Below are 15,938 nucleotides of genomic sequence, written 5' to 3'. Positions count from 1 at the left end.
CGAAAACAACGAAACGGTAGATACAACCTTTGTTTTTTTTTCGGCACTTATATTGTGCATTTTTTCTTGCAGTTTAATTCTCATATCTTAGCTATATACTCAAAATTTTCATAAGTCTTTCTGTGTATGCTACAGATATCGTTAAAAACACATGATTTTGACTCATTGTGTTACTGTAACACGAGAGTAATAAAACATCTTTGTTTTCAAGTAAGTACTAACCAATCAAATCAGTCAAGTACTTCATTTAGTATTCATAAATTTTACTTTCAAAATCAGTAATCCAATATGTTTCAAGCTGTTGCGGCATTGATTTCAATTTCTGACACACTATAAAGCAATTTAAAACTCCTGTGGGAATAGTAAAGCAAGGCATAGCATTCTCTTCAAGATGCATTTGAAAAGTCCTGTATTTATTTTTTGCGTTGTGTATGGCTTCTTCGTTGCTATTGGTATGCCAGTGTTTATTGTGATATTTTTATAGCAAGTGTTATAATCATAACTTAACAATGAAGTGTTTTAATTTAGATTTGTATAATTTCAAATAATCCTACCTGTTGAACTTAAGGATTGCCTTTTGCAGGTTTTGCTGAGACTATGTGTAGCTATCCGTGGATAGAATTCAATGGACATTGTTATATGTTTGGAATGGACAATAAAAGTTGGTTTGAAAGCAAAGTACGTATACATGTATTTTTAGGCAATGCATTTGCCTTTAAAATTTACTAGCAGTTTTACGCGATATTCTTATAACCAACTTTATTTTGTTCTAAATTGATTTTTCTTTTCATTAAAATGTTAATGTATTATATTTTATTTCGTTTAGCTGTTACATTATTTGATTTTTTCAGGTTGCATGCAACACAAAAAATGCTTATCTTGCTAAAGTGGAAACACCCAAGGAAAATGACTGGATTATCCAACAACTCTTTGCTTTAAGTAATTAAAGAATATTAAAATTGAACAAATTGTACTTTGATCATCGTATGTTTGATCAAATATATTTAATTCTTATTTCTTAAATAAATCAATTGACAAAATTGTTTTTATAACTTTCCTTGATTTACATACTTTATGCTGCAGATAGCCTATGGTATTGGTGGATTGGTGGAAATACTTTGAGAAAAGTCGGTGATTGGAAATGGGAATCCACCAATGAAAAAATTGGATACACCTTCTTTTATCCATCGGAGCCCAATCGTCCGACAATAGAAAGATGCCTGTGTTACTTTAATCATGATAAAAAGGCGTTTTATTGGGGAGATGCTACATGCAGCACAAAACGGGGTTACATTTGCGAAAAAGATCATTGAAATTGTAAAACTTCACTTCTGTGTATCGCATACAAAATAAAGAATTTGTTTGCAGATGTCTAATTACGTATCTATGTTAAGAATCAAGACTTTTAAAACTAACGGACAGAAATAAACAAACGGTAGGTAAAGGTGATTAAGACCGTTGTTAATCGCTACCATGCAATGCTTTTACACCGAATTGATTTTATACCCTCAGAAAAATTGCAATGGAATTTATAGTTAATTGATACTTGTAAGTGCGTGCTTGCATGCATTTTCGAAAACGCCCATATTTTAGTTCTGTTCAATTAAATGTATAATAATTTTTATCCTTTGGAGATAAATTTTCGGGTTATAACGAAGAAAGAGTTTAATTGTGATCTTTAACGCGTTAACGAAGCCCGACCGTTTAATCAATACTAGCATACGGCATAAAAACGAGATTCAACTTTATTTTTTGAAAGGAAAACAAACTGACTTCGAGTTTACAACTACTAATTTATAAGCGAAATCCACTAAAAGTTACCAGTGGAGCATCACTGTGTGTAGCATAAGCACCTCCACCATTTTTTCTAACCCACACTCTGTCTCCAACACTTAAATGTAATATAGCAAGATTTGTCCCTGTTTGATACGAGTGTGATTCGGAAGTGGAATAGGACATATGCATGGTTCTCACTTTACTGACACCGTTTAACACAATATCTGAATATAGATCAATGTTCGAATCAGAAATCACAGCAACATAGAAGACAAAAGTTCCTGTGACGTGGGAGGTAAAAACACCGGAGTGAGTGCTGTAGCCGCCCCCGTTAGAGTAGATCAATTTGTTGAACACTAGCGTGGATCCTGACCACAAATTGCTAGACGTTGAACCTACTGTAAAACCGACATGATTTCGAATTTCTGAAAAACAAAATGATGACTGAATGATGAATATTTTTGAAATTGAAAGTAATAAAATTTTTTGACTAAAACTATCCATTGCCTCTTTTTAACGAAATTAAATAATATGTATTTGGAAGACACGAATTCCTTTTAAAAATCTTTGATTATTGCTACACACCAGTAATATGTTTAAAAATCAAGAAAAATAAGTTTCTTTGAAGATTTGATTAACGTTTCAATTTACTTGTATTTCTGACATTTGCTCATATTATTTGATATATGTTATTATGACAATTGTATTTACTGCATTAACTTTACTATAAACCAGGAGAGGAACTTGTAAGCTGTAAAAATTTGTTCTGATCCTTTTGTGTTACCAATAAAATACATGTATGTTCAAATCAATCAAGACAAATTAAAACACAATTTTTCTTCTACGATGAATTGAAAATAAAAACACATACCTCGGACATTCGATTCCAAATTGCTGATGGAATTTACAATGCTGTGAGTTACTAGGTTTCCGTTACGAATGTCTGATATTATATTGTTGATTCTCGTATTGGTATTTTTGTCTTGATCTTGAAAAACAAACAGAAGTCTGCTCTAAAATTCTGTTAGAAACAGAAAGTACACAAACAACTCATTCTTTTTAGAACCTGTTACATTTTAAGTAAAAACTAAGATTATAATTGTACATGCAAAACACCATAAACAATGACACAAAACGTACAAGCCACAAGAATTTTAAAAGAATCAGCAGAAAAGAATGATAAAGAAGAAATCAGAAGAAAATTCAAAATGAATACTGAGTATATCAATCGAACAAACCTGAAAATTTCTGTATTTTCAAGTTATTTTCATTTTTGAACATCTCAAATGACGAATTGATTTTCTCTATAATTTTGTTGGTATCTATGACGGATAGATTAACCCTCTGAAGATTGTCCTGTAGCATCGAAACAAGCTTTTCCAGTTGCGAAGTTTCATTTCGATCTTTGTCACTGTTAACAACTAAGGTCCGGAACAAAAACACAGTGCCATTTACATCATTTTCCAATTTGCTTAGCTTGCTTTCCTGGGTAGCTATTTTTTCGGTAGTTATAGCAGAACAATTACAGGTATTTTCAAGACTGGTCAGTCTATGAGAACGTTCCTGGTTATCAACTGATATATATACACTCCGTATGCAGGTGATGAAGGTATATTGCTGCATAAGTAAGGAAAGTAGACGATAGAAAAGTTAAAGTCGTAATGCTTATCATATAGCTTGGTTGTTAGGTTACCATTAACGTCTTTTTCAAGTAAATTATCCAAGTATGAAACAGATGTGTCAGACTTTGTGGTATCTTTTATCTCAAGCTCACCAGGATATATCGTATCGACATAGAAATGGAAATTACCATCGTTAATTGACAATACGTCGTCGATATATCTAAATGTTTGAGATGAAGGCCACAGCAAGTGTTTTTTTTTCCTTTCACGCATAAGATTATGCTCAAATTCTGGTTCATACGAATACAATAATAAGTCTGCTAATAACTGAGCGCAATTGGTTCCCATGGGAATTCCAATAGATAGAAGAAATGCTTTATATATATATTGGGTAGCATTATTCAACCATTTGACATAGAAAAGGCAATATTTCTACATATATTTAAAAGTGGCCTGTCTAAGAAAAAAGGTGAATTGAAATTACAGACCAGCAGTATCAGGATGGAGCAATAGAAGATCAAAAGTTGACACAAGAAAGGGCGTATCTTTATTACGCAAGATTAAATAGAATGAGTGTGTTGTTGAAAAGCTCTAAATACTTACGTAGTGCAAATCCTTTTACTGATATTTGATAAGAACGTTTTATAGACTGCACTGCAGACTAAGTTGTGCCTCAACGTAGATATTTTATATTGAAGATAATTGCTAAATGGTAATGTAGGTTACTGTAAACGAGCACTCTAAGATTACATGTGCAAGGTTAAGTAACTTGAAATGAATTTTTAAGGTTCATCATCCTCTGTCTAAAATAAGGACCTCGTTACTAGGCAATGCTTTAAGAAATAGTAGTAAAGTAACCAAATGAGAGTTACCTCTCTTATCGAAAGATCATTAAGAGCCAGTCCGCGAGAAAACCATGCAAAATTCAAAAAATCGTCCAAATGGAAGGTTGCAACTTGGGAATTTTTAGTGGCTTAAAATTTTCTACATAAAGGTAGAAGTAAGAATATCCACAAAAAAATGTCAAACCCTGCATCTATTTTTAGTAACAGCTCATTTGCATATTTGTCGAAAATCACACAAAATTTAATGGAAAATGTATACAAATTGATCAAGTCAAAAAGTTACCTTTTGTCATCAGTTTATTTTCAAATTTGGTTTATTTGTCAAAGTCATTGTCCAATTAACACAATTAATGAGGAAAAACTTAAATCAAATGAATATTTTATTTTTTACACATCTATTTATAGATCCTAAGTAAATGAGTATGATTTTTTAGCCATTTTTAGACGCTCGTTTCTCTCAAGACCAAGGTTGAAATAAAATAAAATTAATTGTTACTTTAAGAATGATCTAAGGTCTACTCTGTATTAAAATATTGAGCTTGGGAAATAATATCTACATGCTGTAAATTAACTTTGAAATACCATATTTTGCTACAATTTCACATATTTTAAATAACAGTCTTTTACCATATTTTTGGCTTATTTCTATGATATTTTAAGAAAAAGAGAAGATTCTTAATCTAATATATTTTTAAGAAGAGGAATAACTGATTTGGACACTTCATATAACTTTCTTTTGCTTATTTTACCCTCTAGTTACCAATTTGCTGGAGTTAAATTGTTATCTCCCCTTGCTGGAACTCTTTTGTATTATTGGGTAAAAAGTGACAGGTATGTCAATATGGAAAGAAAAAAGTCATGTATGATCATTTTTTCTTCACCTAGGGAGTTGTTGTGGAGTATTATTGCACTATGAAAGAGGGAAAACTTATTTTAAGATACTTGAATGTAAAAAATAACAATTTAGCTTGAATAAACAAATACATGTAACAGGCCCATAGGAAGCAATTTCAGTGTGGGGGAGGGGGGACAACCTACATTATCAACTATAAAAAAAATACCAAGAATTCCATAGAAACTATTAGAAAGTAATAAAAAAAATAAAAGTTCATCAGATGTTTTTTTTTTTATTTTGGGCATATACATGTAGTAGGTATATTTTCTACAGGGTTCTGTCCTCGGGGAATCTACATGTATTTCATGGTAATTAACAGATACAAAATTTTTCCTAACAAGTACAATTGAATAGGAAATTAAATCAAATAATAACATATTTTTAATCAAAATATACATTTGATATTTTGTTTAAGGCACCTGGCCCCGTTCAAGTTCAAGATCATTTTATTCACTCAAACCATTTCAGGTACATGAGGACAATGAAGAATATTTACAACATAATATACATTCAGGTCAGAGGACAAGTATATGATATACATAATCAGAATATGAAAAGGAAGAGAAAAACACATATGAAACATGTAATAATGAAATAAGCGAGGGATCAAAAAATCATGGAGGAATGACTAACTAAAATCATATATTTTCAATATAAGCGCACATAGTTTTCTTAGTGTCTTAGCAACTTGTTTTGTCATCATTTGAGAAAATATAAGAATACAAACAGGTATTTGATTGCATACTCTCAGCAAATTCAAAAATAATTTGTAATTTCAATCTACATGTAAATTGTTTAGGTTTCATAAATTTAGTGTGTTTTTGAGTTAACCAAACACCGAAATTCCTAGGAATATTTTTAATTTTACATTACATATTTTAAACTACTGTGTTACGTAACATTCATATATTGATAAAGTCAGACCTCACATTAAAAATCATCAGCTCAAAAGGAGATGCCACCATCTAGGCTAAGACTAGGACTTTGTGTCCAGGTACGGACTTCGTGTCCGGGAACGGCATTGGTTGCTGTAGCTGAAGAGGCCCAAATACTCAGAGAGAACTCATGCTAAGCTTAGGATCGAAGCTTCCCTGAGCGGGTGAAGTGTAGCGGACAGTACATAGGGAACTTATACTGTCTCGCCAGTGAGCTAGCTTTTCTGGTGATGCGGTAGAGTCTCCCTCTATTTCAGGCAAGTTAAGCAACGGCGAGCCTGTTTAACCCTCGGATGGGTGGGCTTCACGTTACAACTTGATTTATATTTCTTCAAATTGGGGGGAGGGGGGCTATCAAATTTTGCCAAAATTATTTTCAAAACATTATTAATAAAATTGTTTAAGGCTGTGTAAATTAATATTTGATACTTTTTCTGAATAACCATAGTGGTGTTAATACATGTACCATTGCAGACAGAGATAAATTGTTTTTTTTTAATGTTATATGTATCCACTGAAAACAGTTGGGGGAGGGGGCGTGTCAGTCAATCAAGGTCAGGATATTAAATATACGAGTGTATCTAGTACCCAATCGTTTAAACCCATCCACCTCTCCACAATTAACATACTAATATTGAAATGGATAAAATAATGAAAATTGATAAGGGTTCTAATTGCTAAAACGAGGAAAGGAAAAGGGAACGGAAAACGTATTTTATTATTTTATTTTAGATTAAATCATCTTAAATAAACAAATTTATAAACAATATATATTTTAGAGATTCAATCCCCCATTATTTAAATAAATTTGATTTATTCATGTTCATAAAATCTCTTATTCACAAAAATTGCAGTCATAGCAGTGACGTAGAAACGATTTTGAAAGGGTCGGGGGGGGGGGGGGTAAAATTAAACTTACCTGAAAAGAATTTGCCAAGCGAAAAAAGAAGACAATTGTTTGCCTCGGGAGGTGGGATAAGAGTAAACTCCAGCATCTTTCATTTTCTTAACCTCCTTTATGGAGCTTTTTGTATAATATCCCCTGTCAGTATTTTTATAAGATTGTACCAATTTAAAATTGACAGAAAGCAAACAACTAGCTGCAGAACTTTAGCTCTCCAAAAAAACATATATTGATAGACCGGAGAGCTACAGTGCCACCCATTGAAAAAACTATATTTATTGCGCACCAAAAAAAAAAAATGCGCTGTTTCTCTATTTATTTCTCCTTGTTCTTAAAACTGTCATCTCAAAATTTTACCAACTGTGTGTTCCTAACATATTCTTTCACCGTTTCCACAACAAAACATTCCTTATAATTGTTTCTAATAGCCCTCCTGGACCTGGAATTGAGAAGATATTTCGGTCTAACGCGCTTCGTACAGAAGATGTAAACCACAGGTGCTTGAGGACAGCCCCCCCCCCCTCGATATTCCCCATTTTCAAAAGTGAGTTATCTCCCCTCAAAATCGGAACTCTTCTACACTAGCATAACTTCCGCGGACTACCATTACAATAATCAACCAAAATAGTGATCAACTTACACGCTGCATTTAACAATTTTTAAAAGAAAGAAACTGTTTTCAATTTTTTTTTAGATAATAAGCGATTTTATAAAGGGTCTTTTACCCACCCCTTCCTAGAGAGCTATACGAATTAGCCAGGCACGTAGCATCGTCTTTAAAAGGGGGGGGGGGAGCCAAAGAAATATTTTTTTCTTACCTGGAAAAGTTGACAAGCAAAGAAAAACCTTGCCCAAAGTCGAAAAAATACTACATTCCCCTTATATAACTTTACCGTAGTATAAACTGTGTGTGTGTGTGTGGCGGGGGGGGGGTGGCAACCTGTCTTTCAATGAACATTTTCAACAGAAAAAGTAATGTTGGGAAAAAAGTTGGGGTGGGACTAGGCCCCTCCACCCCCCCCCCCCACCCACCCACCCCCGTTGCTACATGCCTGTTAGCTGGTAAACAACTTCATCAGAAATTTGCAAATTTATGTTACGTTATTGTAATTTTTTTCTTAAAATCTTACATGTATAATATAGAGTCTACGGGACACATCTTATTTATGTCTTTAAAAAGCGTTGTGGTGAAACCGGGAAGATGAATTTCGCTGGAAGTCAGTTGAGTTTGTTACACACTTGAACTCAGAACTGACCATAAGAATGTTTCAAATCAACTTTCATGCGAATTTGATTGACACTGAGGTGACGCAGGAGGGTTTCGTGAGTGGAAATTAAAAATTATTAGAATTATTAATTGTGAATTCAATATGATTACGGTACATATATATTTTCACAGATGTACATGTATGTCAGTTACACAGAGTTTCATGAGTCTCTCTCTCTCTCTCTCCCTCCCCCCCTCTCTCTCTCTCTCTGATATTGTTTTTTACACACTTTGCAAAAAAGAATGACATAAAAATGAATACATGTACTAAATTGCTATTTTAATTAGTCTTTCTTCGTAACATGAGCACATGAGATTAAATTATTCATTTAGAATTCCATTCAAAGTTTTAAAACTATACAGTGAATCAATTATTTTACAAATAAAAAAATTCTGGAAACACGGTTAATTCAAATGAAATAGGCCTTTAATTGTCACCAAATGTGTTCTTGTAAAAGTAAAAGTTCTATGTTATGACATACAATCGAGCAAAAACGCAGTTTCTTGGTATCGGTCGCGGAAGACGAACTACTGCTGTATACGCAGCAATTTCAAAGGTAAAACTGTAGAAAGATATGTCATCAGTCTCCAAAAAATTCTTAGAGATGCAGAGAAGAAAATATGGCTGCAGTAGGTGAGATTAATTCGTAAAAACTTTATAACTAAAAATTCTTATATTTGTTCTGCACATTTTGTAAATAATGATGATCCGTCTGCAGAACATCCACTACCGAAAATTAACATTTTGTTTTTTGCTTTCTTTTTTTAAAATAGGCCTATTCGAATATGTATCAGCATTTTATCAGTAATTTGTTTCTTTTTTTAGTAAGGGGGGGGGGGGGGGGGCTCACACAGCGCCTTATTATACTACTATACAGATTAATACAAATCCAGAAAGAGACTATGAGTGGACAATTTAAAAAAAAATACGAATCAGGTAAGATTTCTTTTTATTCACAAACACAATAACATTTTTCCATATAACAGAGGCATTATTCCATGAACATGTTTACATCAAGAACGTCCGCGGAAGTGACTTTATTTTTAGCGCATGCGTATTAAATACAGTAAAAGAGTTCCTTTCAGGGGAAATAACTCACCTTTTGAAAATGGGGAATAGACCCCTAGGCTTTTTCCAATTTTTTCTCATAAAATATCTTTCATATTTGTGATAAGATCTATACCAGTAAATCGAAAAATTACCTAAAACAAACGTTCTATTAAATCTACCTAACATTCTCTATATAAAAATCATATAGAGAGGGTAGATATTTTTATAAAATGTAACTTTAAACAAATTTTCTAAATTGATAGGATAGATTATATCACATTGTATTGTATTGGGGGGGGGGGGGGGTGCGAGGGGGGGGGTGGGTCCTGTCCTCCAGCACCTGTGATGTAAACCATGCCGTTAATTGATAAAGAGTAAGGACTTTATTGAAATCTAGCTGTTTTTGCAATTGAGGTAAGAATTTGGAAGAATTAATCTAGAACCAAGCGCATTTTTTATGCGCAATAAAAATACAGGTGGCACTGTAGCCCTCCGATATATCAATATATATTTTTTCGGAGAGCTACAGTTCTGCAGCTAGCAAACAACTTACTGAAGGCTCAAATTTTATACGTTCAAGTCTCAAAATTTATATGAATGATACTGAGTCCGTTTGAATTTAAATACTTGTAATTTCCCTTTTATTGATTATAAAGAAACAAACTTACAAAATGTAAGGAACATATATATTCATATGATTGTTGAAAAATTGCAAGTAAGCCAATACAATTTATTATGTTTTTTTTCCATTCTAAACAATTGGCAAAATGCTAATCCTGATATTAGGGGTAATTTCTGACAATATAGTTTTATTTAATTTTTAATTTTAATATTTTTCACTCTTAATTTTATTTCAAAGAAAATTTTTTACATGTTTCAATATCTAACAACAATTATTTATAATTTAAAGTACTATATTTGACTTTGTAACCCACTTGAGTTTGAGCATTTATTTCGAAAATTGGCAATTTGTAAATCCCCATATCTCAATTATTTATTATTTCCCAAGCTCAATATTTGGCAAAGATAATGTTTAGAATTAAATTTGTACAATAAAATAAAAAATAATAATTTCAAAGATTGGTCTTGGAAGATTTTGGGCATTAAATTTGTAATACTTTTGGCAATTCTTGAAAATTGGCATCATGCCAATTTTCAAGAGTTGTCTGCCCTTTAATATATTGCATATTTGATTATGATAAATGTCAATTTTGAAAGAACATAGTCTTATGTTATTCAAAATACCTTAATGGAAATGCAAGTTTAATTTTGAGTAAAATAAATCAAATGTGAATTTTACCATTTTTCTTGAATTTTTTAAGTGCATTTGCACTTAAATGTGCAAAAAGGAGGTGGCGCTGCCTACGGCTGCCATGTTGAATGATTGGAATTTTTTTGGTCATTTTAAATAACATATTATAAAGTCTAACTACCCACCAAATTTCATTAAGATATGACAACCTTCGATTTGGACAGTTCTGCATGGTTTTCTCGCGGACTGGCTCTTAAAATGCAGATTCATGCGATATTTAAGAGTTTCATAGGGTCTCAAAACAGAGTTAACAACGGAAGATAAGGAGTACATATATCTCATTTGCTTGGTTCCTGGTATTAAGTTTTATATGTCTTTCAAAGATAAAATTTTGCGGATGCCTCTTGGATCATGACCATACGACCAAAGCCATTACAGATGTCAATACTATAGAATCGGCGATTATACACCAACTCCTCACAAAACAGATGTCAGCCTTGGAAAATGATGTCCGTTTACTAACTGAAGAAGTGAAAATCTAAAAAAGAACCAATCTAACAACGATAAAAAGATGACTGACCTTGCGCGGATGTGTTACACTCCGTCGTGTCGTTTATCTCAAGCTATCCTGGATATATCGTATCGACGTAGGAATGGAATTTACCATTGTTAATTGACAATACGTCATCGATATATCTGAAAGTCAAGTTGAAGGCCACAGCAAGCGTTTTCTTCTTTTCGCACATAAGATTTTGCATAAATTCTGCTTCATATGAATACAAAAATAGGTCTGCTAATAACGGAGCGCAATTGGTACCCATGGGAATTCCAATAGATTGTTGGAAGACCTGGTATTCGAAATCACTTAGATATTGTCAATCAGAAACTCATGCATCTTCTTGATGTCAACTCCAGAGTACTTGTGTGTGCAATCAGAATCTGTTTTACCAAAATAATTTTGCAAATGACCAATGACCAGTAAATTTACGAGTTCCTTTTTTATTGAAGAAGCAGCTGTCAATGATATCAAAAAGCCTGGATTTTAATTTGTCGTGGGGAATTGTTGTGTATAAAGTTGAAAAGTCGTACGTTTTTAAGCTGTTGATTTTTGTACAATCTTGTGATTTCAAACTGTCCAAAAGTTTTTTAGAATTTTTTAGTATCCACACTTCTTGAATATATGATTGATAATGGTAACTTTTTATTCATAATGTCCAGGGGAAAGGTAATGACCTTGATCTGACCTTTCCTCTAATATAAAACGGTCAAATTTAATCTTACTGATCACATCAATTATTGATAGTGTCTTAATTCTTGATTCTGTGAAAAATTGAGTAATTTTCAAATATAAGAAATAAGATGTATGAACATTTATGGTCCAAAAAAACATAGAAAGCTCGTATAATTCTATTTTAACCATGTGTAAAAATTTTCTCACTTCTTTCTGAATAAATATTTTGATATTCAGTCACAAATCTGTGTAGCATTGTTGTAGTATCTCATATGAGTAAACCATAATGGTTTAATGTTTACTACACAATATTTAATGTGACCTAAATTTTAAATGGAGGATTTATGTATGATAATATTAATTTTTGAATACAAATCCAGAACAGTCAAAATACATTGTGTTGGAAACACTTAATTATCTTTTGACGAAATAAAAAGTTTCCTGGTCACATGCTATAATAAAACAATTTAAATGGTAGAATTAGCCTTTCTTCTTCATTTTTGTAACATATAGATTCTTCAATGATAATTGGACGAAAAATAGCTTCCTGGTCACAAATGAAAAAAAGTATGGCGACAGGTGGGGGAGACACAGGGTAAGATTTTATCAATTAGATAGCTAAACCAACTTAGTCTAATATCTATATTGAATGGTAATTAGATCATATTCATCCTAATCTTTGGTAATTTTAGAATATCTAAATTTGCCATTTAATGTAAATAATTTTTTTCTGGGATATAAAATAACCAGCTCTTGACCTATGTAAATTCGAAAAGCAACGTTGATATCGTTTTAATAAATTCTACACCTAATCTGAGGAAGTAAAAGCATAATAATGAAGGATCGATGATGATGTATATATCGGTTTTTCTTCACAATGAGCCATTATAGTTTTATGTCATAAAAGTTTTATTCTCTTTGGACCCACAAGTAAATCTATAACCAAAGCATGATAATACTGCATGCATTTTGAGTTAATAAAAGTTGTAAACTACTTTATTATCACCTTGCAACGGAATTTTTTAACGCAATTTTCGGTGAGGGTGTTAGTGCTGTACGAAACAGGTATGCTCTTTGCGAGGGAATTATACGCCTTGCGAGGACCTCGAAGATGGAATTTTTAAAACATAAATTATTGTACATTTTACATGTATGTTTAACTCTCTAGATTGGTGATTATCGAAATTATATACTTTCGAATAAGTTTCTCATAAGCATTTGACCCTACCTCTTGTGTTTTAAGTCTGCTCTAAAATTTTGGATTTTTAAGATTTGAGATTAATTCCTGAGAATATCTTGGCAATTCATTCATTTAACATGAAAAATGTTACTCCATGTAGTCCTAAGGGAAAAAAATTATAACTTTACTTATGTAATGATAATACATTTTCAAAAAGAAATCCTTAAGATTCTTTGAAAATTGGAAAAAAAAAAGTTCTCATTTTATATGTTGTAGTGAGTAAATTTTTTTCATTTGTGACATAATTTAGTAAAAAAAATAGTTTTTTTTCAAAAATGAGAACATTATGTGGAAAGTTATCAGAAAAAAATAATGTAGATAAGATGAATTTTATTTTGGGAATTTATGAGGTGCATGCACTATGACGCTTCAACCATGCATATTCAGGGAATCTTCATACTTATTACTCGTATATTAAACGATTATTGACGGTTTCATAGATTGAAGAAGACGATATCACTAAGTGATATTTATGCCCTCGTAATCGAAGATTCGGGGGTAAATAGTTTTTGTCGTGTCCGTCTGTCTGTCTGTCTAGCTGTCTGTTTGTCCGCAAATACTTTAACTTTGTCCATTACTTTTGATTTAATGGGCTATGATTTTCTTTGGGTACTACCACTTTGACTTTTTGACCTTGACCTTGGAGTTTGACCCTCTTCTACACAAAAATTCCAAACTTTTACTTTGGCCATAACTTTTGAACGGTAGATACTAAGATTTTGATACTTCATATATGAATTCTGTGTGGCAAGACCTTTCATTAGATACCAAGAATTTGACATTTTGACCTTGACCTTGGAGATTTCCGTACTTATATGAAAAAAATCTCTACCTTGGTCATAACTTTTGAATGGTAAAGGCTAGGACTTTCATACTTCACGTATGTAATCCTTGGAAGAAGACCTATCATTTGATATCAAGAACTTTGACCTTGACCTTGGAGTGTGACTTACTTTTTAAAAAAATTTAGAGATATTTTCACCAGCTTTTTCGCCAAAAATACCTGCTAGACTTCAAACCCAGTTTACCATTTCTATTTAAAGATGTTTAGTTAAAAGAAGGGAAAATTATCGTTTTTAATCATGTGAGTTAAAATATATACGAAATATATTAAAATACACTTAGAATATTTCATTTAGTCAGAAACCAGAGAAGATTCTCTTCTAAACATTTTTTTTTATTTCATCTACTGAAAAGCATTCTTCCAAAACAAATTTTTCAATTAGGAATGAATTTATATTTATTTAAGTTTTTTGTACAAACTTATGATCTTACAGGATGATGGAAATACCTTAAAAAATTTCCGGGTTCCGCATTGGGTTTAATAGTCGACAGATGACAAGAGTTGTAAAGTAATATTTCCTTCCGAAATGAACCATTTCTAATGGATTTATTTTTTCTTGAAGATGTCACATATTTGTGAATAAAAATAAAAAGGTTTTTTCGATCAATATGGAAATACAACCCGGAAAATTTAAGCTAAGTTAAGGAAACCCGTAAGCAGTTTACTATGTAAATTGAGAATAGATTAACTCATTTAGAAAATTGCTTTCCACGCCAAAGAATAGTCGTCAACATGCATTAAATCCTTATTTCAAAATCCATGTTTGTAAAACTTAAGATCAATCATTTGTCTCGGCCTCAAATATCTTGTACTTATGTCCCGTCTTTCATAAATAGAGGTATATTTGTATTAATTGATTCTTTGTCTGCATTGTTACGAGGGTTCTTCAAAACGTGCGTGGACTTCTGTCATATGTTTTTTTTTATTTGACGTCATATGTTATCCAAAATTGGTATAAATATTTAAATAATAAATCCAAATGATTTGTATTAATATTTTTTAAAAAATATAACGATTTATTCAAAACTTATCCAGAGTTAAAAAATGCAAAAATCGGATCGCGGAGCAGATCAAAATTTATTAAGTTACAAACAATACACTAAGTAATGTCTGTAGTTATATTCTATGTTAAATGGAGCAAAAACGAAAAACAACCTAGAAATTCAAATTAAGAAATGTTACATCGATTCATAATCCAGATTGTGTTTTAATATTTTGCTTTGTTGAAAGGAAATCAACTTGAGAAGATAGGTAGTCCTCATTGAAAACGACTTAAACGATTACGTTTTAGAAAGCAAAGCAACAGATAATGATGCAATTTTGTGTTTTAAACAGGAAAAATCCTGAATAAACTCTAAAAATGGTGATGGAATCAAAAAATTGTCACAAGTGAGTTGTACATATGTGTACAAATAGTACAGGTAGTATTTTAGTGACAGACACTCTGTATATCGTACCTCAATGGTCATAATTTGAATAATTTAGAATCTACACTACCCCAGGATGATTCCACATAAGTTTCAGCTTTTCTGGCCAAGAAGTTCTTGAGAAGCAGATTTTTAAAGTTTTTTTCCTATATATTTCTATCAAAAACCTTGATTCCCTTTAAGTTTTTGATTCCCTTTTGTGGCCCCGCCTAACTCCTGGGTGTCATGAGTTGAACAATTTAAAATTTACATTACCCCAAGATGTTTCCACCTTAGTTTCAGCTTTTCTGGCTCAGTGGTTCTTGAGATGAAGATTTTAAAAGATTTTTCCTTTATATTCCTATGTAAAATTTTGATTCCCCACTGTGGCTCAACAACAATTTAGAATCTACACCACCCCAGAATGCTTCCACATAAGTTTCAGCTTTTCTGGCCAATTAGTTCTTGAGGAGAAGATTTTTAAAGTTTTTTTCCTATATATTTCTATAAAAATCTGATTCCCCATTTTGGCCCCGCCCAACCCTCGGGGGTCATGATTTGAACAATTTAAAATTTACACTACCCCGGGATGCTTCCACATACGTTTCAGCTTTTTTGGCCCAGTGGTTTTTGAGAAGATTTTTTAATGATCCCACCCTATTTTTGTCTT

At 32.1% G+C, this 15,938-nt stretch overlaps 1 protein-coding gene across 1 annotated transcript; it reads left to right on the top strand.

Moving 5' to 3' along the window:
- Positions 1 to 359: 359 nt before the first annotated feature.
- On the top strand, positions 360 to 1,395 carry LOC134281436 (perlucin-like protein). Its single transcript, XM_062763901.1, has 4 exons — positions 360 to 452; positions 584 to 678; positions 852 to 939; positions 1,084 to 1,395. Exons 1-4 carry the CDS (start codon positions 392 to 394, stop codon positions 1,311 to 1,313), a joined length of 474 nt encoding a protein of 157 aa, XP_062619885.1. The 5' UTR covers positions 360 to 391; the 3' UTR covers positions 1,314 to 1,395.
- The last annotated feature ends 14,543 nt before the right edge of the window (positions 1,396 to 15,938 follow it).

This window comes from Saccostrea cucullata, unplaced genomic scaffold, assembly GCF_032062105.1.
Source record: "Saccostrea cucullata isolate Sc308-1 unplaced genomic scaffold, CSIRO_AGI_Scuc_v1 ctg588, whole genome shotgun sequence".
Classification (NCBI taxonomy): domain Eukaryota; kingdom Metazoa; phylum Mollusca; class Bivalvia; order Ostreida; family Ostreidae; genus Saccostrea; species Saccostrea cuccullata.
The sequence above is the reverse complement of the archived record's forward strand: the minus strand, read 5'-3'. Positions and strand labels throughout refer to the sequence as shown.

Coding starts and splice junctions, on each gene's coding strand:
- LOC134281436 (XM_062763901.1), top strand. CDS start 392: ATGCATTTGAAAAGTCCTGTATTTATTTTTTGCGTTGTGTATGGCTTC. Junction 453..583: donor TGGCTTCTTCGTTGCTATTG/GTATGCCAGTGT, acceptor TGCCTTTTGCAG/GTTTTGCTGAGACTATGTGT. Junction 940..1,083: donor CCAACAACTCTTTGCTTTAA/GTAATTAAAGAA, acceptor TTTATGCTGCAG/ATAGCCTATGGTATTGGTGG.